Source organism: Pimephales promelas, chromosome 18 (assembly GCF_988280905.1).
Source record: "Pimephales promelas chromosome 18, fPimPro1.hap1.1, whole genome shotgun sequence".
Taxonomy (NCBI): Eukaryota; Metazoa; Chordata; class Actinopteri; order Cypriniformes; family Leuciscidae; genus Pimephales; species Pimephales promelas.
In genome coordinates this window covers 3,805,492-3,832,687 of record NC_142786.1, presented here as the reverse complement: position 1 = coordinate 3,832,687, position 27,196 = coordinate 3,805,492, and the positions used below count along the sequence as shown (strand labels likewise).

At 35.9% G+C, this 27,196-nt stretch overlaps 1 protein-coding gene and 1 long non-coding RNA gene across 4 annotated transcripts in view; both read left to right on the top strand.

The window, feature by feature from the left end:
• Positions 1–443, top strand: part of LOC120485646 (uncharacterized) — a 28,447-nt gene extending 28,004 nt beyond the window's left edge. The window contains exon 4 of the long non-coding RNA XR_016147228.1: positions 143–443. This is a non-coding gene — a long non-coding RNA (uncharacterized LOC120485646). The remainder of the gene's footprint in view (positions 1–142) is intronic.
• Positions 444–989: 546 nt separating this feature from the next.
• col9a1c (collagen, type IX, alpha 1c) overlaps positions 990–27,196 on the top strand; it is a 32,748-nt gene continuing 6,541 nt past the window's right edge. The window contains exons 1-27 of one of the 3 annotated variants that reach the window (XM_039681511.2): positions 990–1,670; positions 6,256–6,338; positions 9,185–9,256; positions 10,094–10,223; positions 12,849–13,245; positions 14,592–14,672; positions 15,586–15,603; positions 16,104–16,196; positions 17,342–17,377; positions 18,972–19,043; positions 19,330–19,374; positions 19,675–19,710; positions 19,917–19,940; positions 20,051–20,104; positions 20,474–20,545; positions 21,927–21,968; positions 22,307–22,363; positions 22,583–22,636; positions 23,955–24,008; positions 24,128–24,181; positions 24,451–24,504; positions 25,682–25,735; positions 25,828–25,881; positions 25,996–26,049; positions 26,700–26,753; positions 26,985–27,029; positions 27,138–27,191. In XM_039681511.2, coding sequence (XP_039537445.2) covers positions 1,645–1,670; positions 6,256–6,338; positions 9,185–9,256; positions 10,094–10,223; positions 12,849–13,245; positions 14,592–14,672; positions 15,586–15,603; positions 16,104–16,196; positions 17,342–17,377; positions 18,972–19,043; positions 19,330–19,374; positions 19,675–19,710; positions 19,917–19,940; positions 20,051–20,104; positions 20,474–20,545; positions 21,927–21,968; positions 22,307–22,363; positions 22,583–22,636; positions 23,955–24,008; positions 24,128–24,181; positions 24,451–24,504; positions 25,682–25,735; positions 25,828–25,881; positions 25,996–26,049; positions 26,700–26,753; positions 26,985–27,029; positions 27,138–27,191 — 1,869 coding nt within the window. In that variant the 5' untranslated portion in view covers positions 990–1,644. The remainder of the gene's footprint in view (positions 1,671–6,255; positions 6,339–9,184; positions 9,257–10,093; positions 10,224–12,848; positions 13,246–14,591; positions 14,673–15,585; positions 15,604–16,103; positions 16,197–17,341; positions 17,378–18,971; positions 19,044–19,329; positions 19,375–19,674; positions 19,711–19,916; positions 19,941–20,050; positions 20,105–20,473; positions 20,546–21,926; positions 21,969–22,306; positions 22,364–22,582; positions 22,637–23,954; positions 24,009–24,127; positions 24,182–24,450; positions 24,505–25,681; positions 25,736–25,827; positions 25,882–25,995; positions 26,050–26,699; positions 26,754–26,984; positions 27,030–27,137; positions 27,192–27,196) is intronic. The other 2 variants (XM_039681512.2, XM_039681513.2) reach the window with 2 other exon arrangements.

Sequence of the window (27,196 nt, the reverse complement as noted above, 5' to 3'; positions counted from 1 at the left end):
TATCTCAACATCCCTCACTGTTAGTCATCAGTCGGTCTGACTAGAAACATGCACCCACTGAATTCTGCAGAAAATCCCCATGTTCTTTTTACTTGTTTAACATTTTTATTTACCTTTTAACCATTTTAAATTCTTTTTGCAGATTTTCTCCAACAATCAACGCAGAAAATGTGACAGAAAGCAGCACTACAGTGCAGTCATCTCAGTGCGAGTCTACATGGAGAAACCTTGGATTCAGCATTGTTAAAGGAGTAGTTCACTTTTTAAAAAAATATTTACTGATAATTTACTCACCCCGATGTCATCCAAGATGTCCATGTCATTCTTTCTTCAGTCGAAAAGAAATTAAGGTTTTTGATGAAAACATTCCAGGATTTTTCTCCATATAATTCACATCAATGGGAACCAAACGGTTCAAGGTCCAAAAGACAGTTTCAGTACAAACTGCAAACTGTTCAAAGGGCTTTAAACGATTCCAGACGATGAATAAAGGTCTTATCAAGTGAAATGATCGCTTATTTAATAAAAAAAAATAACAAAGTTTAAGTTTTATAAGCTCAAATGTTTTACAAGCTAAGCCTTGCTCTGTTCTGTGATGCGCATTCGTGACACTCCTGTTCATCAAAATGAACGAATCTTTTTTCGTGTCATTTGGTTCGTTCAACGAACGAAATGAACGAGTTGACTTGGGAAAAGATTCGTTCATTTTGATGAACAGGAGTGTCACGAACGTGCATCACAGAACAGAGCAAGGCGAGCATTTGAGCTTATAAAACTTAAATTTTGTTATTTTTTTATTAAATAAGCGATCATTTCACTTGATAAGACCCTTATTCATCGTCTGGAATCGTTTAAAGCACTTTGAACAGTTTGCAGTTTGCACTGAAACTGTCTTTTGGTTCCCATTGAAGACCATTATATGGAGGAAAAATCCTGGAATGTTTTCATCAAAAACCTTCATTTCTTTTCGACTGAAGAAAGAATGACATGGACATCTTGGATGACATGGGGGTGAGTAAATTATCAGCAAAAGTGTTTTTAAAAGTGAACTACTCCTTTAAGGACACTACCTTCTCCTCATATTTTCCAGGAACGTCTTTCCCCGCATACGCAACTTTTGTGAAATCACCACGGATTTATTCATGCATTTGGAAGTAAGATTCATGAATAATGGTTGTCAAGTCAACCAGGTGGTGTGCTGAAAGTATTTTTTTTTAACCAGCTTCAAGAACACACAGTCCAACATAATGTTTATGACAGGCTCTCCCCACAGTAGGGCTTCCCATTAGAAGAATTACCGCTGCTCAACATGTGTTATTAGCTCCTGTGCCGAAATGAAAAAAGGTGCTTGTAACGCCCGAGGCGCAACATCTCCCTTAAACATCAGTCATAAAAAAGCCATGCCACCACCCCTCGAAGCTCACCCAGCCAATGGGACGCCAGGAACCAAGCCAGGTCGCCCTCGCAAAAAACCCTTAATGTGTCCCAAAAGTTTGGCATCTCTCGCTCAGGTCGTCTTCAGTCAGATTGGCCTGTGGGCACAGCTGAATACGGACTGGAGGGGGACGACGCATCTCTGGGCCAAAGGACAAAACAACTTCTACATCCATTCAGACTCTCACATCCGCGCTGAGGAACAGAAACATGGCTCCTCAACTCAGCATGAGCAGGTAAGATCTCAAACACTTGGTGACCCTCATGGAAAACATGAACTTATTTTTTGAGACTATATATTTTTGTGGGAATATTTCCCTCTGATGACTTGCTTTGACTCTTTGTTGAATGACTAGAGTGTTTTGAATACTCTCAGACTGTAAAACGAATTCCTATTCCCTGAGCAATTTGTGTCTAATTTCCCTTCGATAAGCTAACTGTACCTCAGCACACTCATTTATACCTAAATTGAGGCTTAACGGCGTCTGTGTTGATCAATAGGTGATCAATCTTAGTTTTAAGGCAGGCTCTTCTCTGTTAGTACATGATAAAATACCTGTGTGTATCTGTATGAGTTTCTTTTCTTCTAAGCGCCTTTGTAATTATAGTTTAGATGAAAGTTGAGGAGGAACTTCCCAACATCTGGATGAAAGACAGCAGTTGGTTTGTTCGGGAAAACAGCAGATGTCTTGAAAGAGACTGACACGTCCCAACACAAATCTGATGATGTTCTCCATATTTCAGTGCGTGCGTTTGCAAGATGAGCATGTCGGACACATTAGGCCACATGTTAGCTATTCAATTGAAATGACTTTATTGGAGTATATTGACTGTAATATCATGGTCAGAGGTTATGGAAAACCATCAGGGAATTTAAAAAAAATGTGTAAATGCTTTAGATTTTTATTTATTTAATAATTCATGCTAATTCCTTGGTCAAAAGGTTTTAAGAACCTTGCACAGTACTTTAGTTTATGGTGTACCACTAAAATGTTTTTGACAAATGCTATAGTATTATCCTGCCACCATTTTCTAAGGGTATTTACTGTGCATGTTACTTCATGGTACTAATAAGGAACATTTCCAATGTTTTGTGGCTGATGTTCAGGGAGTCAGTTGTTATATAAAGCGGATAGAGTTCCCCCTCAGTTTTGGTGTTATTACTCTGTTGCTGGTCACAAATCTCCTGTACTATGATTAATCAGTAGTTTGTGATTTCCAGAACGTTCCCTCATACGTTTGTGTTCAGAATGCGAATGAAGCGAATGGATTACGGGTGTTCAGCGGGATGAAATCCAAGATTTAAATAACCCCGCCTCCTAATCTGAGCTTCACCCACTACTGTATGTCATGCTCTCAGATGACAATGCCTTACTGCCTTTATATATAGTATATATGCGATGGATAATGGTAGGACTAAATAATTAACTTATATCTTGTGTTTTTACTTACTTACCCTGGCACTGTTTTTGAAAAGGAGTGTTTGGAAACCTGTGATCATTAGGGAAGGAATTATATTTTCCATGTTATTTACGACCTTTCTTTCTTGTACTGTAAAGCAATGATTTTTTTAAAGTTAAATTTAGTATTACCAAATGTGCCATGATATTTAAAGGAGTAGTTCACTTTTGAAAAAAAACTTTTGCTGATAATTTACTCACCCCCATGTCATCCAAGATGTCCATGTCATTCTTTCTTCAGTCAAAAAGAAATTAAGGTTTTAGATGAAAACATTCCAGGATTTTTTCCATTTAATGCACTTTACTGGGAACCAAACGGTCCAAGGTCCAAAAGACACTTTCAGTGCAAACTGCAAACTGTTCAAAGGGCTTTAAACAATTTCAGACGACGAATAAGGGTCTTATCTTTTTACCTGCCTTTTTTTTTTTTTTTTTGCCTCATAAAGGTGGAACGCGCGTGCGTTTGTCCAATTCATGGAAAGGAATAGGAAATAATCAAACCAACGAATGATTAATATCGCTGGTTCAGTCGACAGAAATACGGGGCACACATAAGAACTGCCGAAATATTCGGATTGTAAACGTTTCTCTCAGGTCAGTCGCTCATGGTACACACACAGTGCGTATAGACCTTATTCAGAGCAGCGCCATGGCAGGTATGAAAGTGAGGCTGTGAGGGATAGACTTACCGTGTTTCCAATGGCATCCGCTGTAAAAAGCTGAATAAAGCGGCTAGATTACTTACAATTTTCCACAGCTTACATTGTCGGGAGCTTTTTGTCAACTGACATTTCTTGGAAAGATATTTTTCCAGTGTTTCATGAGCAGAACAATCCGAAAACACATTAAATAACAGTACAGCCCATTGAAGAGATGCAAGTTTATCCCTCACAGCCTCGCTTTCATTCTCATTAAAAATCAAAGATGGCGCTGCCGTGAATAAGGCGTATAACGTTAGTCGTCCAGCTGCAACGCGCCACTGCGGCCACGCGCATATCTAACCAAATTTAGCTGCACCACCTGAAAATAGGAGGAGGGAGGTTGGGGTGCCCTCGCGCCTTATGGAGATGACTTGGCCGCCAATTGAATAGCCCTGCTAGAGAGTATATACAGTAAATAGCACACTGAAAAATAGTGCTCGACTTGGCGACCCATTCAAAATCTCCTGCGACCCACTTGTGGTTCAGGACCCCGCCTTTGGAAATGACTGCAATAATGTTAACTAATGAGACCTCATTGTAAAGCGTTACCATAATCTTAACAATCCTACAATGTTTTTCTTTCTTTTTTTCATGTTTTTAATTTCAATCATTTATATTCTAGTTACAATCATATCTGAGAGCTGCAACTAAAAACTTTAAATAAAAAAAAAAAACATCACTTAGTTTGATTTATAAGCCGTTTTCCTCATGGGGACAAACAATGTCACACATACACACATGCATATACTCTAGCATATTCATACTGATTAGCTTCATTACTCCTCTCCACCAGTAAGCTGGTGTGTGGTGGGCGTTTGTCGTCGCATCATCCAGGTGGATGCTGCACATTGGTGGTGGATGAGGATATTCCTCCTTCCATATGTAAAGCGCTTTGAGTACCCAGAATAGCTCTATATACATGTAACAAATTATTGTTATTATAATATGCACATTCTCTAACTTTTATTACCACTTATTTGAAGTTGCATAAATGTCTGTATTGTGCTCTGATCCTTCTGCTGAATTGCTGTCATCTTCACACACACTTCTGCCTCAACACAAGAGCTGCAATTGAAAAATACAAGCTGTTATTTCTGTATAGTAGAAGAACAATTGCTTGCAAAGCAAAAACATTTGTCAAGGGAATGACATTAAGCTGAGAGAGAGGATCTTTTTGACAGTCCTAACATTAAGCAGCACAACTGGTTTTCAACACTGATAATAAACATTTCATCAAATCATCATATTAGAATGATTTCTGAAGGATCATGTGACACTGAAGAGTGGAGTAATGATGCTGAAAATTCAGCTTTGATCACAGGAATAAATTACATTTTACAATATATTCAAGTATAGAACTTTATTGACTTGAGTTGTTATTCAAATCTTGACATCTGCCATAGTGTTTTCATTAGATTTACTCAGAGAAGATCTGATGTCTGAATGGTTTATTGAAGTAGATATTTATAATGAATCCTTGTCAGCAAACTTGAACACATGATGACTGATGGGCAGAGAGCTTGCCAAGTTTTATGATCGACCAACATGTGCTTCTGTTTCAGATATCTCATATCTGTCAGTTAACAGGACAATTTATGCATAATATTTGCCAAAAAAAATCACTTACAGGAGCTTTGAAATGTTAATCCAGTAGAACGAAAGGACACTGAATGACTTGCTGCATGTATTCTGGCTTCTGACCCTGACAAGAGCCTAAAGCTCACTGTGTGATGGATGGATATATGGATGAATGGATGCATGGATGACAGGGTTAGGTGTGTGCAATGCTGTGGATAGATTGCACATTGTGTGGGACTCATGACTCATTCATCATTACTGTTGTAGAATATATTCCTGTCACCTTCCTGTGCCTCTAGCCAATTTAAAACAACACACACACACACACAGACAGGGACAAGAGGCTCCCTATCTCAGCATGGGTTTCATGTAGCTCAATATAGCTCAGTACTATTGTTTCACTGTTTTTGAAAGAAGTTTCTTATGCTCACCAAGGCTGCATTTTATTTAGTGATCAGAAATACAGTAAAAACAATGCAAGTTTTCTATTTGAATACGTTTTAAAATATAATTTATTCCTGTGATCAAAGCTGAATTTTCAGCATCATTACTCCAGTCTTCAGTATCACATGATCCTTCAGAAATCAGTCTAATATGATGATTGCTGCTCAAGAAACATTTCATATTTTTCTTTTTATTAATGTTGAATGTTATTCACATTTTATTTTATATTTATCTGTGGAAACTGTTTTAATTTTTTCAGGATTCTTTTATAAATCGAAAGTTCAAAAGGACAGCATTTATTTGAAGTGGAAATCTTTTGCTACATTATGAATGCCTTTAATGCCATTCATTTAATGCATCATTGCTGAATAAAAGTGCTAAATTTCTTTTAAAAATAAAAGAGAGAAAAAATGTTACCGACTCGCAACATATTTTGAATCAGAGACAGCAAATATCTGTATTCCTGCTTTAAACCCACTTTCAAAAAGAGGGGCATGTCTTGCCAATAATCAGAATAATAGTTTTACAAGTTATATTTTTGCATGACTACTTTCCCAGTCAATATTTGTTTGCATGTATTAGTTTTATAATAATGATGTTCTGTGAATCAGAATGCTGTCTGTCTCTGTCTCTGGCAGGAGTCGGGTCTGGCGACGGACATTGACAGGATGTTTAACACGTATGATTGTCTTCACACTGCTCTGGGCTCCAGCTCTCGCTCGTGAGTATCTTCTTTTGATGTTTAAAGTGTCTCGGAAATTTTAATTAGGGATAAATTGCTCTTGCTCTGGTACTCATCCCATAATCCCTTTGTCTTTCCTGTTTTTTAGTCATTGTTGATTGAGAAAACTGATTAATAATCGATTAATGTCCTATTTGACATTTTTGGTTTTGGTAATTTTGACACGAAAATATTTTTTTCCCACCCTGAAAATGCTAGTTAAAGGGTTCAAAGGTTTTTGTTTTCTTTTTTTATTTATTTACAATTTTGTCATCAAATACTCACCCTCATGTTACGACCACTTTATTTGATGAACAGATTTAATTTAGGCTTTTATTCACTTATAAACATTGATCAGCGTACAAAAACAGAACCTGCTTGATGCATGAGAATGAACCTCATTGGTTCTTGCTGAAGCTCAAACGTGCTGCTTAACACCATGTAGGAAAACACATCATGGTCATATTCCAGGATGACAATGTCAAGATTCATCAGGCTTAAATTGTAAAAGAATGGTTGGTAGGGACATGAAGAACCTTAGAGCTTAAATTCATTGAGAGTCTTTGAGATTTGCTGAAGGAGACTTTACAGAGTGCTGGACTCTTGCATTGTCAATACAAGATATTGACCAGAAATGGATGCACCTCTGGATGGAAATAACTATTGTAATGTAATTTCCATCAAGAAATGTATCAATATTTGGATACAGTAGATGAATAGGAGCACCATGTAGAGATACAACTATGCAGCGATTTAAGTCTTGTCATGTGACCTTACACTACGCATCATTTGGAGTGTGATTTATTTTTGAAAGAATATTCACTCTGAAATTACCAGTAAATTTTACAAATAGTTATAAAGTTACACATTGAATTAAACATCAAAATGGCAATTTTGTATTCCTTTTATTTACAACTTTTTACAGTGTACAATTGTGATGGGTTTGACATCAGTGTGTGGTCCACAATGACCATAAGCATGTCTGCAGGCACGTATAAACGTGTGCGAGAGAGTGCGGCTTCATTCTCGGCTTTGTCCCTCATTTGCACTAATGGGTGGTTTTAAAATGACATGAGAGGATATGAGGGTTTAAAGCGCTCTCACTGCGCCCGGATAAACAGCACTGTAAAAACACAGGGAAATGCCTCGTTTACTAAGGTACCTCTCGCTCCTGCCTGCTTATTTCAGGCTTTCAAGAAGTTCCAGATGTCAGTGTGTCTGCTCATACTGTTCTTCTGTTAAAGCGCTGCATCAGCAGATGAAGCTCTCCAGCTCCCCATGCGGTTATTTCATGATTTCCAGCACTGCGGTTTTTGGTCATAGAGCCAAACTTAAACCCTTATAAAACCACTGTGGTGGTACCTAATGGTAATACTGTGGTACTTTTAAAATATGCCATGGCATTGAATACCATTACCAAGCTGCTTAAAAGAACACCACAGCAATATCATCACAGTATCGTCCTTAATCCATAATGAAGGCCCCAAAACATGGTCATTTCATGGTATGCTTCTGACCAGGCTTTAGGAAGTGATCAAATATGTAAAATTTTAGTCAACTTTGGGGCATTTTGTAAGCATTTTATAAAATCTGTTTTAGATCATGGAATAGTGGAACCACACTAAACAGATATTTTAGCATTTTAAATCGTTTTTCTTTAACATACAATTCGCAACATACATGAAAACCGGTGCTAAAACAACAGATCAAGTCCATTCTCAGGATATTTTAAGTGCATTAGGCTGTTAAACGGTGTACTATACAAGGAAACATGGCTGATATTATCCATCAGAGGGTTTAACCTTCAAATGTTCTTCGGGGTATATGCGACCCCAACAACTGATTGAGTAATTGTACAAAAATATACATTTTTAATCATACAAATGATATATTGTAGTTTACGTCTCATCTATTCATTAATGCTGTGTTTTTGGAGATATAAAGTACACAATTCCTCAACTACACAATTAGCTTGCAAATTTTAATTTTTTTTTTTTTATGGTACATTGCATTTATGTACTAGGCCTCCATATATCTAGTACTAGGCCTTCATTTCAGTGTAAAAATTTACAGATTTATGCTGGATTTTTTTTTTTTTTGGACACGTGAAGAAAATATATTTAGGTTTTTTTCACATTTTCCTTTCTTTTCAATAAGGGGTCATTTTGACCCCTAAGACCAGAAGTGTAAACATTTTTTTTACATACCTTCAGAACAACTGAACAATTTGTTTGTGTGTGTGTAGATAGATAATGTATGAAAAGTCCCAAAATCTTATTCCACTGAGATGAAGGGAACCTTTTTTTTATTAAGTAAAAGTCGATTGGGGGCGTATAGACCCCATGACCCGATTGAGGGTTAATATTCGTAGGAGGTAAACTGTCCTTATGATAGATGGAGAGTCACATTTGTTTTCCCATCGTGCACTTCCATTAGATTAATACAAATGAGCACAGATGACTATGTCTGTCAGTCATGTGACCTTATAAAAGCTGTCCTGCAGGCCCACACATGTACACTTAAGTCCATAATTCCAGAAAGTGCTTCCCCACTGTAATTACGACAAATTGATCCCATCTTATGCTCAGCGGTGCACATATGGCCTTTAAAAGGATGGTGTGGCAAATTAGAAAATACATTTGTTTATTGTACATCTAATATGTACTTTTTGTACATATTTAATAATAATTAGTATTTAAAAATAAATGTATTATTATTTTGTACAAATTGCCTGCTGTCAGGAGAAGGGTGAATGGCACTTTTTTTCCAATCAGAGTGTATTCACTGGTGATATTTTACTGCAGAAAGGCATGGCACAACACTCATGTCACTTATTAATTTTTCAGAGCTGGATTTGAACAGATTAGATGGCGACACGGTGTGCCCAACCATGAAGAATGGACAAGATGACCTTCCAGGTAAAATAGAGCCCCTGTGTGCATTCATTGCAGACTCTTTGGGATTGTGTGTTATGCAGTAAATCCAGTATATGACAAATCCATAAATGATCCAAAAGAGGCCCAGCTCCTTGATCTGCATAGTAGAGCACTTTTCATGAATGTTAGCATGAATATTTAACCACCATCCTGCATGATTATCAATAAAAAAATCCTCTTTGTTCGGGCATTGTTTGCCTATAAATAGCCTTAAGTGGGACATGCAGCGGCACAAAGCTGTTTGTTTCATTAGGTAAAGATGCTGAATCTTAAGACATTTTTAGATCTCAAATGAGGCAAATAAAACTTTCGTCTCTGGCCGGCCAATTTCTGCAGTGGAAACACTTCTAGCTCAGCAAGATCTTAATTGGTTGCGACTCCTTCGCTTTTAACAAATAATGCGGAGGGTTGCAACCTCAAATCACTAACATGTGCTGCTCTGAGCACAGGCTGGAAACGGGGAGTAAGCAAGTTACAAACGCATTTCCTGAAGCAAACAGATGTGGAGCGACCTAATGGATGTGTTTGGTGCCTTGCCTATTAATGCATTTAACGGGATTATATTATTTATTGCATGAATTTGTCACAAATGCTAATGGAAATGTTATTATAATTGGATCTAATCTGGATCAAATGAGATTAAATGCGGTGTATATAATTAATACACAATTGTCATTTTTAATTATTTTAATCGCATTTTATTTTAGTTATATTTTGAATAATTTGTGCGTGTGTGCTTGAGTGATCTGATTTCCCACACAGACATTAGATGTGTGTCTGAGAGCTTATGAACCATTTCGATTGTATTTGTGTGGCCAGGATTTGATCTGATCACACAGTTTCAGTTGGATGTCATCCCGATGAAGGGCGTCAGAAAGGTAGAAGGTTCCACACCCCTCCAGGTGGCGTACAGACTCGACAAAGAGGCTAACTTCCAGATCCCAACCAGGTAACTAAACCTGACCGCTCACTAAACTATGCACATAAACACTGGGGATGTCTTTATGTCCAAAAACACACATCAATTATTTACAACAACATCAAAAATTTCACTCTTATCAATATATGCATGAGTGCATCACATAAACCAAAGCTAAATATGTTGTATACTGTATGCACACACACATAAACCTGTTGGCATCTATGATGTTTGTTTCAGGTGTTGCATTATTACAGGTCAGAGACAGGTGTTATCTGATCATCTAATAATGCAGAAACTAACTTGTCTGAACCCATGTGGATCCGCTCGAGCAAAACGCTGCATACCCATTCGCCCCATACAATCACACAGACTCACAAATACTCACGATTCTTGTTAATATTATTATTATTTTTTTTTTTTTTTTAGTAAGAGACACAAGTGTCTCGCTGATAACTGAAAAGAGGCTTAGGGAAAATATAGCAATTATTATAAATCATGTTTATGCTTTAAAAAACATTAAAAAAATGCTTTAATAAACTTTGAAGAGGGAACTGATAAACATCAGTTATAAAAGTACACTTTAACATACTAAAGCCATACTTATGTGCTATTTATTTAATGCTATTACAGATATGATCTACTTTAATGCAACTGAATGTAATATTTTGGACACTTAATTGCATGTAAATTGCAATTAAATATGCAGTAAGCGATTTCTGAAAAATGCTGTTGAAAGTGTATCCGACCGAGCAACGCAACACACTTGTAGCTAATCAGCAGTAGGGGGCGTGTCCACTCATGATGGGGAGGAGAGAGTGAGCCAATCATCACTAGGGAGTGTGTCCACCCATGATGGGGTGAGAGAGAGTCAGCCAATCAGCAGTAGGGGGCGTGTCCACCCATGATGGGGATGACAGAGAGTGAGAAAGAGGGAGATTTGAAGACTGTAGAAAGAGAGTTAGCTGAGAGACATTACAAAAGAGAAAAGGTAAGAGGAATATCACTGGAAAATTAAGGGCTACTGTATGATCAGACAAGAGCGGAAATTAGTTTTTGCTGGTTGGGAAGTCTGTAAATGCTTTGATTCATGCAAACTTATGCCACAAAGGGTAGTATCAATACACAAACTGTGCTGTGACAAGGAAACCGTTATGTATCTGTACACTACCAACTTATTAAATGGACTCTCAGCTTGTCTTTGATGAGCTTGTGAGAGCGTGACTTGGAATGAATTGAAATGGGATAAAGGGGTTTCTTGACACTGAGATTATTCCGAACAGTGGCCCTCATTTATTTTACTAGCCAACAGGAAACTCCATATTTATGGCCTCGCCTTGATCAATTTACAAGCTGGTTAAAGGCCGCTGTAGCTTCATTCGTGAGAACATCTCCCGCAGAGCACCTCTGCCTGTTAAAACACCACACGGGGTCGAGCCCAGAGAGGGTGTGTGTAAAACCAGACAAGCTAATTGATTCTCAGATGGTGTGTTGTTCCCTCACCGCCTGCAGCCCGGCATCTGATTCTTTAACACACTGCCATGAAAGCCAACACTGTCCCTTTGAAATAACTCTCGGACGACACACAGGCTTTGAAGATGAAAGTGGACTTGTCTGATCTGTATGTTATTCATAATTTCATCTCTGAACAACTTGAAGCCGAGCTGTGTGCATAATGCAGGGCCATTCCCTTGATGATCAGACAATAATGGAGGTGGATTACTATTCTTAGAGGTAATACATCCCGTTTATAAATAGATGTGCTTCATAACAAGAACATAACTTCATTATGCATTTGCAGTTGTTCTTTCCGTTTAACAAACCTACCAGTGCAACATTATAGTTTAAAATGTGAGCTTATACAGTGCAATTCTTGAATATTTTTTTTTCAATTTTTCCTGCCATCAGTTTTTAAAACTTTGTTTTTAAAACTCTTATTTAATTTTTTCATTTAAAAAAATGTATTTTTTTATATTTATTTTTTGTATTTTTTATTTATTTATTGGTGTTTGTTTGTTTATTTTATTTTATACATTTTAACTAAAACCACCCACCCACAGGCCATTGCTCAATATTCATATACGTAGATTTAATTAATTATATATTTAAACATTTGAAACGGGTTTCTAAACATTGTTTTTTCCCCCACATTTTGCGTTTTTTTTTTTTATGACACAAGTTAACAATTTTTATTAAATGAATCACTAGAATGAACACAAATGTATCATTTCAAATGCACCTTTATTTAATTTAGTTGTTTTTCACTAAAGCCACTTGCCCTCAGACCATACCTCAATATTAATATAGATTAAAATATATATTTAAAACTTTAAAGTTGGCTTCTAAACCTTTTTTTATATAAAATTAGGTAACTTACATTTGCTTTGTTGCAACCATGATATAACAGAAACACATTGTATCTAACGGCACTGACGGATCTTGGTTGCCTTCTGCTATCCATTTGCGATAAAAAAGCAATGTGTATTAAGAAACAAATATTTAAGTTTAGTATAGTGTATTACTGTTTTAAAAATGTAATGAATTTGGGCCCACCGGTGGTCCGGTGACACTCAAGACATAAATACCTAAAATAAAACTCCAGAAAGATGTACAATATGGGACCTTTAATAAATGTCCGTATTTGTTTCCCACCAGGCTGAACTTTCCAAGGGGCTTTCCGGATGAGTACTCCTTCATGACCACCTTCCGCATGATCAAGAACACCGTGAACAAGGTGTGGAACATCTGGCAGGTGGTGGATGAAGACGGCTTGAAGCAGGCAGGCATGCGTCTCAATGGAGACCAGCAGGCCCTGGAGTTCTTCCTCACGACTATGGAAGGAGACGTCCAGACCGTCACCTTTCCGGGCCTCTCTGTCCTCTTCAACACTAAATGGCACAAGGTGATGGTCGGCGTGGAGAGGGAGCTGGTGACGCTGTACGTGGACTGTCACCCGGTGGACCAGAAGCCCATCAAGAGGAAAGGCTATGTCAACACAGAGGGAGACACTCTCATCGGAAGACTGGATTCTGATCCCAACACCTCTGTAGTGGTGAGAGCAACAGTTTCATCATTAGCGCTTTTCTCACGTTCTTAAATGTGCGCCAAAAAAAATATTCTTATATATTTATTTAGATTTAGACAGATATGTAGCCTATAAAATATACAGTCCTATGAGATGCACTTGATATAGAAAAATAATGTGCATTATTTATTTATTTATAAGAAAAAAAAATAATAGAACACTTTTGACCAGATATGTTTAAAATTTCACACAATGAATTGCATATAGATTTAGATTATATAAAAAATAAATTGCATTGGCTGCTTAAGTATTTATTATTATTAATAATATGATGTTATTGTTGATGATAATAATTTATTCATTTAGAAACTAAGATTACTTTTGACATTTAAATGATTCACACTAACATATTTTCACATAATTTCATGTAGATGTAGAAATACAGAAAAATTAATTACATTGGCTATTTATGAATTTATTTATCTAACTCTGTTGCATTGAACAATAACATAAAATATGGTAACACTTTATTTTACAGTGTCCTTATTAGATTATTATGTTACTAATAATAGCTACAACTTATGATAATTACGTGCAACTAACCCTAAACCAAACCCTAATCCTATAGTAAGATACTAAAGATAGATACTTAAATGTATAATTAGACACCTCAAAATAAAATGTGACCAAAAATACTTAGTGCTCCTTTAATATCAGTGTTCAGACATATACCTTTCAATGTTAAGATGTTAATATTTTATTTTGAATCATTTAAATGGCATTTTAAATAGTTAACAAAGACTTTTACCATTTTTGATCTGATATTGAACATGTTTGGAAGGGTTAATTCAGTTGATTTGATCTCTGCTGTATTTGATTGACGTTACTTGTCACCTCGCACCTGCCAAACCCATCACATCCTGTTACAGTCTGCACCTGTGATAAATGTGACTGTCGGTCTGTGTAACTGTCACACTGAAACTGCCAGATTACCGAACCTCAGCACTTTGTAAGTCTGAAAATGCATATGTAAATCATAAAAGGTTTGTGGTCGGAGGGATTTGTAAATGTAGTCCAGTGGTTGCAGTCGACTTTCATTTTAACAGACCGGGTCATACAAATTCTGTTATAATCTATTATTACCTGTCATTTCAATTTAACGATAAGACATTTCATAGCTTTTGTAGTCATTCATATTTAAATTTTTAATCACGAATATACAGGATGAGCATATACATTGGGACCAAAAAGTATTTAGTCAGCCACTGATTGTGCAAGTTCTCCTACTTAGAATAATGAGAGAGGTCTGTAATTTTCATCATAGGTAGTTGTTACTGTACAAAGCAGTAACATGGTTGTTTTATGTTTTCCAGTTTGAGTTGCAGTGGATGCTGATTCACTGTGACCCAAAGAGAGCTCAGAGAGAGAGCTGTACGGAACTTCCTCTGACTGAGGTATGCTTTCATCACTTCCTGTTTGTCTTAAATGAGAAACGGACTAATCACAGTCTTTTTGTTGTTATGTTTAACTTAAATATGGAAAAATCAAGTCATTTCCCTGCTGAAAGGCTGAAAGGTGGTTTGGCTGCTCGTTTACCCAAAACTGGATGCAAAACTGGAAGCTGGACCCACTTTTTTTGGTAATAGACTCATTTTACTACTCCCCTATGATTAAACAGTTGGGTTTGACCATTCTCGAATCCATTCAGACGATTTTGTGATATTTAGAAGAACATCAGTAACCAGACAGTTTCTGGTCCCATTGACTTCCATAGTATATATTTTGTCCTACTATGTAGGTCAATGGGACCAGAAACTGTCTGGTTACTGATATTTTTCTAAATATCACAAAATCGTCTGAATGGATTCGAAAACGGTAAAACTCGTTTAACTCTGATGGAGTTGTACTGTAAAATGAGCCTATTTCCAAAAAAATGTGGAGTATCCCTTTAAGCTGGTTAAAGATGGTTTTAAGCAGTAAACTGTCAATACAATTTTAGTCACTTTAGTCACAATTTTGAATAAATTATTATCAATAGCATTACATTCATTCTAATATATGCATTGCATAACCAAGGTACAACCTTAACAAGATCGAGTTTATTGCTATGGCAGACTGGAAACGCTAGTTGCCTCAACATCTCACTTCGCCACTGAACGGTTGACGTCAATGTCGACGTTCACGCATTTGCTTTGTTTTTTGACGAGTTGGCCGGCGGGGCGCTATCGTAGGCCGCATGTTGTGGCGCCATCTACAGGTGTGCTTTCTCTTTTTGGTGAAGGGGTTTCACTTTCACTAACTCTGCAATAATCTTAATTCTCTCTCTCTCTCTCTCTCTCTCTCTCTCTCTCTCTCTCGCTTCTTCAGATGTATGCCAATGCTGAGGTATTTGATTTTTTTACTTTGTTTTTCTTTAATTTATCATTATTATTTTTAGCAAATAATCTACTACAATGCTTTGTTGCTGAAGTGACTCATTGCTACCTGCTATACTTACTGCAATCCACAAAACATGACCCGGAACAGCTTTTATGCATTTATATATGAGATTATTAACACCACAATGTTAATAATGTGATATTTTATCAACCATCCTTGAAAGAATTCGGTTACTTTCTAAATGTCCTTGGCTCGCTTGAAGCTTAAGCTAATAAAGAGAAGCCGGCGGCAGAGAGATAATGATTTACATTTTATTCTTTATTGCGTTAAAGTAATTGTTTAAAGTCCCTGGAGAGAGAGATCATTTGCAGCCTTTCCATATATTGATTTTGTTTAATGAAACAGATTATTTGTGACCAAAGCAAATGATAAAAAGGACTCTAAAACATTTCATGTTTACATTTACTCATCGTTTTCCTTCTTTTACTCCTTCACCACTTTTACAGCCGGATCCCAAGCCAATCCCCGGTCCCCCCGGCCCTGAGGGCCCAGAGGGGCCTCGTGGACCCGCAGGAGAAGATGGCAGAGACGGGAGAGACGTATGTCTTTCTGTTCAATATAAACACGAACGTATATAAACATATAAACATACTGTAAATGAAAGCAAGACATTTGTGAGATTTCGGGCTGTTTGGCTTTTCATAACATGTTTTTCAGAGTAGTGGAAGGTCTAAATAACACTAAACGTCTTTATTTTCTTGTACTTTATCTGCTTGTGTCTGTAGATTTCAGTTATGCATACATTTAAAGGCTTTTCTCCAAACGAGTCAGTTGAATACAACATTATTTTCCTAAAAACATGGTGACGTTTTTCTGGCTGTTGACAGTATTTTCTTATTTATGGAGTGATAAAAAAGGAAAATGCAAAATCCCCTCTGGAAAAATGATTTTCCGAACCTGGTGTTTATCCTTTCCTAAGATTCCTACTCTGGAAATTGATGCAAATTAGTTCATATTTTATTTGACAATGCATCATTTGCATACTTAAAAGCATGTCAGAAAAAAATGGATACAAAAATATGTGCAGTTCTTAATATAATCAATTACCTGGGGAAGTATGTTTTTTTTTACCCTATTCGTCTGGGTTGTGTTGCCTAAAAAATGTAGTCAACTTCATGTTTTTATGAGAAATTACCAGTAGATCTGATGCATATTGAACACAATTTTTTAATACTGAATGTATTTCATTATTTTTATTATTATCTTATTATTTAACTATTAATTATTATTATTTGGAAAAAATAGAACATACATACAGTATGTCAGCCGTAACATAGTTAAACAAGATGTTTAGTTATACAAATCGACAAAGGATTTGACTTTCCTATTCATTCACTGTAGCGATGCTCAAATCAAAATGATTATCAGTTGGAACAATACTTTTTAACTCTTTTGTTCTTTTGTATTGTCATCTTCTGTGATCCAGTCCTGTACTAAAAGTCTAATGAACCTCAATTGTTCCTTTAGACTTAAGCAGCTCAGTCTTCGACAAAAGCTAATGAAACGTTTGTTCTTTGGTCCCGGACAGCTCATTAGGGATTTATTCTCTTGTTCAGGGAGACAAGAGCTGCTCAATGGAGATTTTCTTATGTCGACACACCTGTCCTGTCTCACTGACTGACTTACTGTTTTTTTTTTTTAGCACATTAACTCCTTTTCTAAAAACAGTTCTTCTGTTTTTCAGGGTATTCCAGGCACCCCGGGCGCCCCTGGAGCTCCGGTAAGTATGGAGCATTGAAGACACGTCTTCATCTTCAACGTCTTCTTCAGGGAGACATTGTTCTAAGAGTTAGTCCTGGAGTTAGGAAAAGGGATGCTCTGATACTGAAATTGATACTGACCGATACTGATGAACTGATCATTATTTTTGCTACAGCTAATTATAAAATTGATACATAAATCTATTATTGTTATTATTATTAAACACTAAAAATAAAGCTACAAAGATTATAAAGCTGATGTATCATTATAATATCTATTTTTTTAATTAAACCAGCTATAAAATTAAAAGTTTGTAAGTTCTAACAATTTTAAAGTTGATATATAATATTATTCTAATGAAAAAAAACACAAAAAAGCTTCCAAAGTTTTTTAATACACTAAAAATTTTAAAAAATTATATAAAACAGTGTGTGTGTGTGTGTGTATATATAAGGGCTGTCAAACGATTAATCGCGATTAATCGCATCCAAAATAAAAGTTTGTGTTTACATAATATATGTGGGTGCACTGTGTATAATTATTTTCTATATATATATATATATATATATACACACACATGCATGGATATGTAATAAAAAATATTATTTATATATAAAATATTTATATTTATATATAATATCAATTTTATATAAATCTATAAACAGTATATACATGAAAATATTTCTTAAATATATACAAGCATGCAAGTGCATTTATATATATAAAATAATTATACACATTGCACCCACATATATTATGTAAACACAAACTTTTATTTTGGATGCGATTAATCGTTTGACAGCCATAATAAATATATATATATATATATATACACATATATATATATATATATATATATATATATATATATATATATATATATATATATATATATAAATAATGTGTGTGTTCTGTTTAAAAGATAATAAAACACCAAAAAGTAATAAAAATCACACTCAAATTTTAAATGTGTTTTACAAAATAAGTATTCAACATAATGTGAAAATGCACAGTATAAAAAGGGATATCTTGTTCTTTTAAACATTTTCTATAGAAAATAGTATACTGTTTGAATTACATCAAAAAAGTACTAATAATAGTAATTGAGAAGGGATATCTGCAATGCTGGATTTTCCTTAAAAAAATTCTGAGAACTATATTTGAACAATGAATTGTATTATACAACATTTTCCAGTATACACTTCTTCAGACTAAAATTAAAACTTGCCGTTCACTCAGTAAGATTGAATATTTCCTTTATTGAACTTGACCGCTATACCCATTAAAACAGAGCAGCAAGTTTTGTATTATAACTCCTAATGAGAAAATGCATTTACAGGCTGCCAGATCCAAAACACAGCCAATCAATCCAGCTTCCTGCGTCAATATCTATTTAGGGAAAGCGTGGTTGAATTGCACCATCATCTGGTGTGTCATAAATAGGTGAAATGCTGCTCAGAGCTGACTCTGGTCCTATCAGATGAGGACAGATGCATAGAGGCATCGCTAATGATGTTAGAATAGACCCACCGTGCTCCGCCATATCTTAGCAACAGCTGCAGTCCATGCTGAGTGGTGATGAAACTGTTTTTGTCTTTCTGTGCGTGTCGTAGGGCAGTAAAGGAGATCGAGGCGAGGTTGGACTGCCTGGACAGAGAGGACTGCAGGGGGTCCCGGGACTATTGGTTAGTATTGAGACGAACACAACCTATAACACTTTCCAATAAAGTTACATGTGGTAATGTTAGTTAACTGCACAATGATTAGTTACGAACGTTAACAAAAATAAACAATTACCATCACAAATGTATTGCTCATTATTCACATGTTAGTTAATGCGATGGGACTTAACCAATGAGACGATCAATATTGTGTAATCAGTTTCACAGCAGCACACAAACTGTTTTATTTCATTGTGCTGAATGAATCACTCATTAATGATGTTAATTGGTTCTCTTTATATATGTGTAGGGACCAATGGGCCCCATGGGGCCACGAGGACCAGTGGGAGAAAGAGTAAGAGACCTCAGAATGACCCCTTAAATGAACTGTCTGTTTCAATTCACATTCATTTCCGGCAGTTTTTCATGATTCCATGATTGCGGAAGAGCGAGAAATCAATAAAATGATGCATTTTCTCCGATTCTTCATACTTCACTATTTACCTGCAAAATAGTCTTTCTTAATGCGCACGTTAAAAAAATGTTTCAAATTATTTTACTTTTTTTTTTACTTTGAAAAATTGTGAGTTCTCATGGGACTCTGAATTCATGTCATTATGCTAAGATTTGGGTTTTTTTTGGGTGGGGGGTGTAGGGTCTTCCTGGTTTCCCTGGACCTGCCGGACCCCCGGTAAGTTTTTTCCTCATTTTGGAAAGCGTTAAATTCTAAAGGTTTTTGTTTTTTTGTGATGTTGATGTGTTTTATTGACATTGTATTGTCATTTCATTGTTTTCTTTGATTATTTACTTAGCAAAAATGACTGTCCCATGCTTTTTAGACAAATTATGGATTTTGAAAGTTTGACTTATTCTGTTGTTGTATTTTTCTTCTTCTAGGGACCAGAGACTGTTGGGCCTCCAGTATGTATATAAAATAAAATTAAAAAAAAAATGGTTTTACTGTAATTAGTCTCACTCCCATCTTTAATTTTCACATTTACACTTCTTAATGCTATTTTCCACTCATGCAGGGCCCCCCAGGGAAGCCTGGTACTCCAGGAGATGAGGGAAACATCGGACCAGAGGTCAGAATTCATTTCAAAGTGTTACGCAGTGCATTAATACTAAGGCATCTTAATATAGCTAAAGACTTAAGGCTGCTCAAATCTATGTGTAATGCAGCATAAAAGCCTGACTAAATTATGTCTGCTCTGACCCACTTCAGCCCTTAGTATCAAAGTATACAGTTATAATTGTCGTGCAAATGCCTTCATGCCACCTTTAAGCTGCATTAAAGACACCTAAATGCCATTTCAGAAGCGCTTCTGTGCCACTTTGCAGTATAAAATTGTCATTTCATATCTGTTTTCATACTTAATCTAGCTCTTGTTGTTATTGCTTTATTGATTGTCTCTGTTACCAGGATATAAATATACTTTCTGATATCTTTCCAGGGTCCTCCTGGACCAAGAGGAGGACTTGGGGTCCCAGGACCACCAGGCCCACCAGGACCTCCAGGACCAGCAGTAAGACCGGCTTCTACCATTGATATATTTCATAAGTTTAGCAAATTTACATATCGTTAGCGTCACAGCATAATACTGTAAGTCATTTTGTGTCCAAAGACATTGAAATATGAGGCTAACAAAATGGCGAATGCTTTCAAACTACTTTCAAACAACGAATACTGTAATTAATTTAGTTTAGTGTACATTCAGTGTGTTTTGATTTTAGAGTTTATGTCTATGTCTCACTGTTTTGAGTTTTTGTTTACATCATTGAATTTTAATCTAGAAAAATTGGTAGAAATTCAACTAAAATGTACAGTAAAAAAACAGAAAATTATTGTTTACTAAAATAGATAACAATTAACTTATTGACTGTATTCATTTAATACAAAATGTATTAATTAATTAATAAAATAAATTAATAAAAATCTGTAACACAAGACAAAATGAAAATCTGTAACAAGATAAAATGAAATTCTTTAAAGCTACACTGTGTAACTCTTTTAGTTTATTCTTAGCTAAAAACACTTAGTTCTTTCAAAAATATATATGCTCATTAATGTATATTTACTTCATTCAAGTAATAAAGTATTCTCGTGAGTGTATAATAAGCCATTGAAAATACATACGGGTAAGGGGTTCTAATGTTGCCCCTCCATCTTGAAAGTACATTAGCCAAAGAGGGACATACCCGTTAATTCAAGCTTCGCCTTTCGCGTTTACGTTTCGGTTAACATTAATGGACTAGGTCGAACCGGAAGCCATGTTAATCTTGGACTACATTGGCCACCGTAGGAGTTAAAACGAAATCGGAATTGAGAGGAACAGAAACTAATATTCACTGGATGCTCATATATATTTTCACCACTAGATGGAGGAAAAAATCACACAGTGTAGTTTTAATAAGACAGAATTTAATTCTTTAACACAAGACCAAATGAAAATCTGTTTTGTGGTGGTAGTGCCTTGTAATATGGTGTGTGTTGACCAAATATTGTCCAAATTTGCATTAGACTACAATTACGTTACTGCATTACAAATGTCATTAATTTCGTTAACCTTTATCAGTATATTAGCATTACCAAACCAAACATATAAGCTACTAACAGATACAAAACTTCAAATTTGGCTCTTGAAGTTTTGCCGTGGGCTATCTGTTATTTAAAATCCACTGCAATTGACTTTTTGTCTTTGTGCATCCTATGACTTTTTGTCTCTGCTTTTAACCCTTACTTTAATTGGTTCAGGTGACTTCTGGCTGTCAGAGGGTTTAGAACTAATGCAGAGCTTTCACGCAGATCTGTCCTGAACGCTGTAAACTTTGATGATTTTAAAAAGGGGCTTTGCTTAAGTGTGTGTCTGAATCTAAACTACGCTGCTGTCCTTCTGCTGTCCGTAGGGGCCACAAGGTGCTGGGAACCCTGAGGGAAGTGGGGAGACTGTGAGTGCTTGTTAGATTTTAATAACATTCATGCTTCACATGGACACACAGAACCTGCACATCAGCATTCAAGAAATGATCAAAAGCCTATATCTTAAAACACAAGAAGATACAGCATGCAACACATAGAACTTTGAAAATATGTGCACTATAATTTATCATTGGCTCGTGAAAATGCAGTTGACAATCGGCTGCAGTGTTATGCTCCCTCATCTTCAGTCTTCAGTGCATGTCTCTGGTGAGCTACAGGCTGGTTGTGTTAATCTTCACTTCCTGTCTGATCCTGCTGTTAGTGATGAATAGACCTGATGCGTTTGTGTGTCTCATTTTGTTAGCAGTGCCAGACAACATGCCCATCTGGACCACAGGGATTGCCTGGTCTGCCAGGGATGAAGGTGAGTCCACAACCCTAAGAAATAAACTTTGGCACGTAACACGCTTCAGACATGAATCATTCCTCTAATCATGTGTCTTGTTGAGGACAAATTGATGAATGTGGCAAAAAGATGAAAGTAGCCGTACATCAGTTTGCTCACTAAAGAGCGTTTCTTTGGCCAAACACCAACTACTTTTCTAATGAATGAAGGTGTTATTAAAGTGAATCTCTCTGCCAGGGACATCGAGGTCTTCCCGGTGTGGACGGTTTGCCAGGTATCGCGGGTGAAAAGGTAAGAGTGCTTTGAAAAAAAGCTTCTTAACCCTTTGATGCGCAAGCTGAATACCCCTTATAATGCACAACATGGGTCTAAAAAGAGAAATTTCATGCATGGCTTGGCATTTTTTTGTTTCACCTTTTGAAATCACTTTATTTGAGCATTCAATATTTCATGATCTATGAATTTTCTAAATATATGTTTTCAATTATCACAAATTCATATTTTAATATTTCCTAGGTTTTGTGTTAATACATCAAGTTTGCACACATGGGTCTAAAATGACCCATCTATGCAAATGTGAACAAAAGAATAAAGAAAACGTTTTGTTAAAATAGCCAATGGCAGTTGTTTAGATCAACACATTTACTGTAACACTTGAAATGTGTTTATTGGCCACTTTGTCACACAATATGACCGATAACACTGTAGTGCAACTTTAGGACCAATGTGCAGCATCCACACAGCAGCTTATGTGACCAATAGCATTGATTTATAACCACAAATAAAAATTAATATGGAGGTACAAGGTTTCTGCCCAACAGCGACAATATATACGTGTATATACTGTATATATATATAACAAACTTTTATTTTGTTGACCTAGTTATTAGATCAAATAGAATATGTCGACTGCAAGCTAGCTAATAGCATTTTTGCACTACCAATGGATTTCAAGGTCAAGGTAACCTTAGCCTAAACATTCAAATATTAGGCTATGTCTAGATGTCTTTCACAAAATATCAAATATTTTCTGACAAAAAAAAAAAAACAACTTACATGCATGAAATATACAAAAGCAGCCATGTTGAATTTGAAAATTAGAGGCAGTTGAATAGTTTTCTTCATATATTTATGCTATTTATAAATATCAAAAGTTCCTATATGGGTCATTTTTGACCCATGTGTGTAAAATTGATGTAGAAATACAAAAACCATGTTTGTTTATAAAGTAAGAAAGGAAAAATAAATATAATGATTTGTGGAAATCAAAAACAAGATATTTAATGAATACCTGGATTAAAATACATTTATTTCAAATATTCAGCAAAGAAACATGAAAACATGAATTTTGAAGGGTAGTGACACAAAAACGATTTTATTCGAAAAATAATAAAGGAAAAATTAGTTAAAAAAAGTTAATTGAGGAATACATGGAATATTACTGAATGATGAAATTAATTTCTTGCAAAGATATAGAAAATGAAAACTCTGTCGGGTCTATTTAGACCCATGTTGTGGATGAAAGGGTTAAGAATGATGAAAACCTAGAAACGGCTTTTCAGATTGATCAATCAACAAACACTGGAGTCATTTTCTTCTTTATTTACAGGGAGAGCGAGGGGCCGCTGGAGAGTCAGGTCCTGCTGGACGTGCAGGAGATGATGTATGAAGACCTTATTCATTCGTTGTAGGCTTAGATGCATTCAACTTTTTAATATTATCTGTCACCACAAGAATATCTCTTTGACACATTGTAATAGTTTGTACTCAAATTCCCTGCAGGGTCAGCGTGGTCCTATCGGATTCCCGGGACCTCATGGCGAGAAAGGAGATCGGGTAAGACTTAAAACATCTTCTTCGTCTGCATCAGATGAGGAAAGAGCAAGAAACCAGGGGAACGCTTGCAGAGCAAAATCCTCCAGCCCGGCAAATTTGTTTAAAGCTCAATAAAGCCAATCAAATAACAACTGCTGTGTGAGCATAAAGTATGCAGGGAATAATATTTTAGGCTTGTGTGATAACACAAAAGCAATACAAATGTCATTCTTTCAGCTTAGCACAACAAACTTTGGTTAAGTTTTAGCCTGTCTGTTTCATGTCTGTAGGGTCCTCCTGGATTCAACGGGATCCCAGGACCCACCGGACCACCAGGATCCCCAGTACGTGAGCAGTATTTCACAGATTTTTCTTTTTTTAATCAAATTCATTCTGAACTAAGGTCTGGCATCAAAGTACAGATGATTTATGTCTTTATCTGATATTTATGAGAAAATACTGTTCAGCAAGCTAGTCTAGTGGAAATGGAGTTCAACAGAGCTTATAGGATATAAATCAAGATTTTAAGATGATATCAAGCTATTTTAGGGAGATAGAGAACAGTCCTGTGGCATCATGAGTGCATAAATGAGTTAAATAAATAATAAACTAAAAATAATATAATTATAATATCTATATGCATTATAAATAATGTATTAATATAATGTGTATATATAATATAATACATACATTTTCAGCATTACTAAGCGTAAATAGCTTCTATCGCTGCCTTAAATTTATGCTATTAAGTAAAAATAGCTGTGTGTAAGTGTTTTCGCTAACACTTTATTTTGATGCGGAAATACCAAACAGTCTGCTACAGTCTACTAATACTCTAATGAGAGTTAATTGACATGTAGTTGCAAAGTTACTTATAGTTAGTAGAATGTCTAAAGTGGACCATCAAAAAAAAGTGTAAACGTATTTAAGTGTTAATATTAGTATGATGCTATTTTTACTTAGGGCAAACAGTGGCAGATACTATTTTCACCTTTATTGTAACATATTATAAAACAGTGCAATAATAACAACATACTCAGTTTATTTGTTTGTATTTATTAAAATCATAAATGGATGCTGCTTTATTGGGACATTTGTTGTCCCTGTCTTTAAAGCCCACCCCTACACCTTCCCTTAATAAACATTATATTCCAGCTATTCTGTACCCATTATGCTCTATATTTACGCTTTTTGAATATTTTTGAGCTGATATGTGATGGAAAAAGGGAGAAGAATGACTTTGGTAAAAGAGGGATTCAAACTCGGGTTGGCCAAGTCAAAAGCTAATTTGGTAATTTCGTCTGGCCCAATCAGATAATGGTAGGCGGAGTTAGTGTAAATAGCCTCTGCCAATAAGGTTCGCTATTTGCTTTATGGTGTAAATAGACACTCTGTAAATGTAAAGCTTTATCAGGATGCAGCAAATTTGAGTGCAGTTGGTCAACTAACAGTTATTTTGTACAGATAATGAATTCTATATTAAGTTTAGTGAAGTAAATGAATATTTATGTGTCTTAACAGGGTGTTGAAGGCATCAGAGGGCGACAGGGACATGTTGGGCCTAAAGGAGATGATGTGAGTCATTGCTGTCTGTATGATCTACCCTACTCAAGAACACTATGAATTGAGCAAAAATCATTTAAATGAATCATAATGCGTTGTTTTAGGGTGCGATCGGAGCGCCGGGAGAGAAAGGAGCTGCGGGTGCCAAGGGTGACACTGTGAGTGACGGATTGATCAGTTCTGTGCTCAAAATGATAATAATTGTGTACTGAAAGAGTTATTTGAAATGTCTATGATAACTTCAATAATGATGAAGAGGATGTTATGTGTAGGGTGAGCCAGGAAAGGATGGATCTGATGGAGCAACAGGAGCTCCTGGAGAGAAGGTGACTTATGATGATGATTCAATGGTTTATGATGATGCAAAATTCATGGAAAAACATTTTTGACATGCTTATCCATTTTTTATGATGCTGTCTTTGACCTTTTTTGTTCATAAAAATTAGAGCCAGACCGATATATCGGCAAGCCGATATTAGGCATTTTCTAAAATATCGGTATCGGCAGTTATAATGGCCGATAAATGAATATTTCAAAAATTAAATAAAAACGTGTGAATCACGCTTCAACCATGTCATGAGTGTTGGGAGTTGTATGATTTGTCCACCAGAGGGCACTCTACACCGTCCCTGTTGGCAACACTCGTGTATAACGCGCCACACATCCTGCAACCTGCTGATCCAGCCAGAGTCAGGCAGAGAGAACCAGTTATGCATTTTCATATTATTTTAGTTAAAACTCATAATTACAAATAACTAATGTTAGGGAAATCTGATAATATTTTGTTGCTCATTTCTGAAATAAAAAAATAATAATAATATCGGCCGATATATCGGATTTTAAAACCAACAAATATTTGTATCGGTATCGGCCTTCAAAATCCTTTATCGGTCAGGCTCTAATTAAAATGCATAATGTTTTCTTAAATCTGGCACATTCATTGATGATAACTGTGATTTTGCTGTGTGCTTGACAGGGAGACCCAGGTCTGCCCGGAGCCCTTGGTGTCAGAGGAATTGTGGGAATTCCAGTGAGTTAATCAATGTATATTTATGTGCATGTGCGCAGTGCTGGGTAGTGACTGATTATATTTAATCTGGATTATGTAATCAGATATACTTGTAATTTCATTATACTAATCTAATTCGATTATATTATTATATTATGTACTGTATATTAAAGCTGTCGAGTGACGTTTTGCACACTATAATTTGCAATCTGTGACTCACCTTGACTTAAAAATATTGCATATCAAATTTAGGGCTTGCCAGGAAAACAGGGACTCGTGGGGCCTGCAGGACAAAAGGTTAACATCATTATATAAAAAAATGCATGCATAATAATGCATGCTGAATCTCATTTACATTTTAAAACAGTGATGTCATAGCAAGCAATTACGCTCTTTCTATTACAGGGTGATATTGGTGCTGTAGGACCGACTGGTCCAGTTGGGCTTCCTGGTAAAGATGTGAG